Source organism: Neomonachus schauinslandi, chromosome 3 (assembly GCF_002201575.2).
Source record: "Neomonachus schauinslandi chromosome 3, ASM220157v2, whole genome shotgun sequence".
Classification (NCBI taxonomy): Eukaryota; Metazoa; Chordata; class Mammalia; order Carnivora; family Phocidae; genus Neomonachus; species Neomonachus schauinslandi.
In genome coordinates, this window is record NC_058405.1 from 104,766,717 (window position 1) to 104,772,452 (window position 5,736).

Consider the following 5,736-nt stretch of genomic DNA (forward strand, 5'->3'; position numbering starts at 1 on the left):
TTTCTAGCAAAATATGCCCTGTCTTATAGAGTAGCAGAAGTGCAGGTAATTAGAAGTGAAAGAACACAGATGTTGGGGAAGGAGCATAGAGAAACAATAAAAGGATCCAAAGGGATCTGGGTGGAGCACCGACAGTGTTTGACACAAGGGATGAGGAAACTGGGTTGCAAGGTAACTTACGTAAACCACACCAAGTCACAGAGCTAACTCATGATAGAATCGAACTCTCCTGATTCATAATCCAGGACATGCTTGTGTTGGTTTAAAGCAAATACCAGGATATCCACCATTGATAATTCCAATTAATTTAAATAAAGACAGAATTGTTAGTTTATGACTTGTCTTGCAATTCTCCCATATGACAAGAGCAATTTCAAAATTACTGTTTTGGACCCTTCTGCTGCTAATGATATTACAGTTCTAATTCATTTCCACTTTTAAGAACTCAGTTGAGCAGCTTTTTCTTCTGCCTGCTCCCCCCTCCCACCGAGTGCCATTCTGGCTGCACCGCGCTCGCTCAGAGTTCCCGGCTCCTGCTACGGTAGTGCCGCCGTCGTCATGATCATCTACCGGGACCTCATCAGCCATGATGAGATGTTCTCCGACATCTACAAGATCCGGGAGATCGCGGACGGGCTGCGCCGGGAGCTGGAGGGGAAGATGGTCAGTAGGACAGAGGGTAACATTGATGACTTGCTCATTGGTGGAAATGCCTCCCCTGAAGGCTCGGAGGGCGAAGGTACCGAAAGCACAGTAATCACTGGTGTTGATATTGTCATGAACCATCACTTGCAGGAAACCAGCTTCACAAAAGAAGCCTACAAGAAGTACATCAAAGATTACATGAAATCAATCAAAGGCAAACTTGAAGAACAGAGGCCAGAAAGAGTAAAGCCTTTTATGACAGGGGCTGCAGAACAAATCAAGCACATCCTTGCTAATTTCAAAAACTACCAGTTCTTTATTGGTGAAAACATGAATCCAGATGGCATGGTTGCTCTGCTGGACTACCGTGAGGATGAGGTGACCCCATATACGATTTTCTTTAAGGATGGTTTAGAAATGGAGAAATGTTAACGAATTCGGCCATGACTTTGGATGTGTCACCTGTTGCCGTAAGGGGCTGCTCCTCTTCATCCACATGACACCAGGACTTAGACAGATGGGACTAATGGCATCTTGAGCTCTTCATTTGTTTTGACCTGGATTTATTTGGAGTGGAGGCATTGTTTTTAAGAAAAAAACATGTCATGTAGGTTGTCTAAAAATAAAATGCATTTAAATTAAAAAAAAAAAAAACTCAGTTGAGCAGACCGTCAAACTTTGTGGTGGGAGACTTTTTTTAAATTAATTTCCTAGAGAAAACAATAAAAATTACATGACAAATCAGTTTGCTAATCCATAAACAGAATTTAAAATTATAGATCTGTTTAAACTTTAACATAAGAACATACTATTTCCTAACATACACATTTGTACTAGCTCATTAGTACTTAGTAGCCCCCAAATGTAAAATTTTTGCACATGTTATGCCAGTCAAGACTGTTATGCATGAAACTCGTAAGTCCTTAGCATCTAGGAAAGGACTCTGTCTTTCACAGTTTTCAAATCTGGACTTACATTAGATATTATCTAATGAACACGTGCCCCATGTGTCTGTGGTTTGCAAAGAGTAATAATGAAACTGGTAGTGATGCATCATTGTTACAAATTTCCTTAAAAATAGTTTTTATTAAAAATTTTACTAAAATTTTTTAAAAATTCTAAATTAAGCCACCAGGAAGAAAATTGGGAGAGAATTACAGAGGCATATTAAAAGATGCTTGGAAAGTTGTTTTTTCCTCGGTTCATGAGCAGATTTTCATTGCTTATCTACGCAGAGAAAAAAAGAAAAAGGTAGATAGAAACCCTGATAAGTAACAAACTATTCCCTTTCTCTTTGTTTATGAAGGGAAAAAAAAAGGTGAGAACCCCTCTGCTATGAGGACAGATATCATACAACAGGATGATTCTCTCTTCAGCAGGAGGGTGGAAGTTGATTTGACAATTGCTAATATAATTTACTTTAATAGCCTAAAAGAACACAAGAAGTCTTCTCAAGTTTACATTGTTATGTTTTGCATGAGACGTATGAAAGTAATTGAAATGAAATGTGAAAGATATAAAGATTATGGTTAACACCTGGCACAGTACTTTTGCACAGTAGGCATTTAAACAAGTATATTGAATCTGCAAATGTCTCCCTCTTAAAAATACAAATGCAAAGTCATTTTTTGATAATATATAATAAATACTATTTTTAGACTTTTTCCCATGATGTTGCCCTTTGATTTTTTTCTGACTCTTATTTACCTTTGTGTTTTCCACTCTCTTGAGCTTTCTGTCCAGCAAGGGACCTTAGAAACCCAAATCCTTATTAGCTATCTCTCATCCTCACCAGCCCATGAAATGTATGAAGATAATGCTGCAATTTTAGATGGGTGGGGGACATTCAGCCTTATGTTTCTTCTTTCTTTTCATTTTTTAGTTTCATTTTCACTTTTTTCTGGGTAAGTCTGCCTATATACTTAAAGGAAATTAAGAACAAGAAATAGTCCTAAGCAAACCTTGTCTACTTATCCCCACCTATTCATCATAACAATTTAATTTAAAATGAGGTGACAGGTCAGGATTTTAGACAAACACACATCAAGTGCAAATTCAAAACCCTTTTCCAAAACCATATAGAAATAATGTTTTTACTCATAACCTTTTGAGATATATCATACTACTGGTTTCCTGATTAGCACTGATATTTGATCATATTTATGTATACTATGTAGGTAGTGCCTTTTAATGAAATAAAATACATTAATTACTTAAGAGGTAAGGTATTACAAAAGTAGAAAATTAATCTCTGGAACACTTTATTTAACCTATTGGTGGGACACCAGATGACAAATAGTGTCATGGGGCATATTCTGCTGCTTGAGAAGTGAACTTGACTATTTAGACCTAAATGAAGTGAACTGGTCTTTTCTAATAGATTCTCTACAGTATTATTTTTATGATTGAGGATTTCTACTTTTCTCATGTCCTAAATATATGTTAGAGTCTTCCAATTTTATGTAAGAAAATAGTTTCTATGAAAGTTTAATCAAACATTAGTCTCTTTTTAATGAGATACCTATTTGCAATACACCTTTTTTGTATCAAAAACCTAAGAGCATCCCCTAAGTGGAAATAAACAAAGAAAAAATATTTTGAGATGATTAGGTAGATGGAACACCATTTCTAAAGCAAACAGGTAACAAAGGACCAAGTTTAAAATCCATTCACACCAGCTCACGTAAGTGCATCTATTTGAAATCTTGTATTTTTGTACAGATCAGCACTAGTGGGGCTCCATAGTCTGGATATTGTAACATATTATTTCATCTAATGCCAACACCAAAGACAAATGGCACCCCCACTTGAAGAAAAAGAGTCAGTAAAAGTTCGTTAAGGATTTCCATTCTTTTGAAATGTACTTTCAAAGAAGGAAGTGGAATAAGACAGAATAAAACCATGATAATAAAAGAAAAATGTGATAACGAAGAGATTAGGAAAGTAGTATGAACTGGAAAGAAGATACTTTATTGAGTCGTGCTACAGTAATACAAAAAAAAAAAAAATGGAGTATTTTGCTTCACTCGTTATACTATCTTCAAAAATTCCCCCCAACACAGAGAAATTGCAAGCCACCATTAAAAAAATGGTTACAAGACCACAGTATTTCCATCTTTCTATTAAAATTATCATGCCCCAGGTACCCGGCTGGCTCAGTCAGAAGAAGATATGACTCTTGATCTCGGGATCGTGAGTTTAAGCCCCATGTTGGGTTTGTAGAAACTACTAAAAAAAATTAATAAATAAACTTAAAAAAAATCATGCCTTTGTAGTCACAGATGATTCTCGACAAAACTGTCTCCATTTTCACAGAAGAGTTGTTTTGTTTCTGCTTTAATATTATATTGCTTTAATTTCATATTTTGTGGCTTAAAGCTCTTCAGCTAATAGATTATTTCACCTGCATATGCTCATTTTATACTTAAGTTTATATAGGAACTGATTCACAAAGCATATTGCTTTCAGAGACAATTTTCACATTACCTAAAAATCATTCCATGTTGTGATAATGATTGTAATTATCACTCAACCCCTAATGACATGGAGTTCTTCTGCAGTTACATTCATCTTGAGATTCTAAGTCCCTTCTAACAGCTGCTGAAGCCTGTCACAGCACGGTCATTAACACTTGAAGAATTTTTTTGCAAGTGTCCCCCAGAACAACTCCAGCCTAACACTGTCAGCTGGCGATAGAGAGTTCACTTACTTCTTATACTGATTAAGGAAGAATCGCAACAACTCCGTGAGGAGAGGATGTGGGCAAAGTAGCAGAATACAGAGACATTTACTCTCACATAATGAACTCAAAACATGAACTTGGGAAATAAGAATATGAATTTCAGGAAGAAGAATCTTTGAAAGTTTTCAGATCCATGCATGCTGTGGAGTATACAGTTATTCTACAACGGAACTACAGGAGCAGTGCCTGAGAAAAGAAACAAATGAGAATTGAGTGAAGAAAAAAAACCCAGCATTTGTCTTCTCATCTGCCTCCCAGCTGTGAATAACCTTCAAGTCATTCTTCATGGAAAATCAAGGAAGACACTAACCTTTGTTTGAACAAATACTATATACCAAGTAATGTGTATGTATATATATATATATATATATATATATAATTATATATATAATTCCTTATATATATAAGGAATATATATGTATTCCTTATAGAGTGTCATCTTTATACAACTCTTTGAGATAGGTAATATAAACATTCAGATGGAGAAATAAGTGAGTAACAGTTAAGTGCCAGAAGTAGAACTTATTTTAAGTCAGAGTTTATGCCATAGGGTCAAACTGCCTCTCAGTGATTAGAATAAGCTATTGTTATGACCCACTGATTTTCCAAAGTTAGAGGGAGGACTTGCAGTTTCCAATCGGTCATATAAAAAACTTGAAAGTCATCATGCTCATCTTCACAACAAGAAAAAACCTGAACAAACCAAAAATCAGCAACTCTTCTCGAATGCCCTAAAGAACTGTGGTCAGAGGGCATGATGCTGCCACCCAAACAGAAGAGACAGGAGGATATAGAGCATCACAGCTAACCAGCAGTAGGCGCCCAGGAACAGATTCCTGCAGCTGGAGCCCAGTAGCAGTAGGAACACTTCAGCTATAACTACACTGACTGGAGGATCAGTGTGGACTAGCATGAGAGTTAAAAATTGAGGGGCTGTTTTGGGGGACTCCACATTTTTATAAATTTTACCCCAAAGAGCTCCACAAGGCTCTCACTGTGAAGATGGGAGAAAAAAAAAATCCCATTCTGCTTCTGGCAGGGATATGGTGAAAAAACATAACCATTTTTTAATATCCCCAGAGTTCCATGTTCTGATTAATAAGTCCTGCCCTTAAGAAAAGAAAACATGGTACCAAAGACTAACACACTTTAGATTTCACCAAAGTCTAAATTGCCCAGGGGAAGGGAAGTACCCAACGCCAACCTCCTTTAGCCTTCCTGGCTCACCTACGGGCAGCAGGGGACTGAGAAACATTTGTGAAGACCACAGCCCAAGAACATACCTAACTAAAAGACTAAGATGTAATCATCTAACCACCTAACCTACACCTAACCACCTACATCAACAG

General features: G+C 36.7%; 1 protein-coding gene across 1 annotated transcript; it reads left to right on the forward strand.

Moving 5' to 3' along the window:
- Positions 1-456: 456 nt before the first annotated feature.
- Positions 457-1,283, forward strand: LOC110585779 (translationally-controlled tumor protein-like). The gene has a single exon (XM_044913638.1). It carries the CDS (start codon positions 559-561, stop codon positions 1,075-1,077), a length of 519 nt encoding a protein of 172 aa, XP_044769573.1. The 5' UTR covers positions 457-558; the 3' UTR covers positions 1,078-1,283.
- The last annotated feature ends 4,453 nt before the right edge of the window (positions 1,284-5,736 follow it).

Coding starts and splice junctions, on each gene's coding strand:
- LOC110585779 (XM_044913638.1), top strand. CDS start 559: ATGATCATCTACCGGGACCTCATCAGCCATGATGAGATGTTCTCCGAC.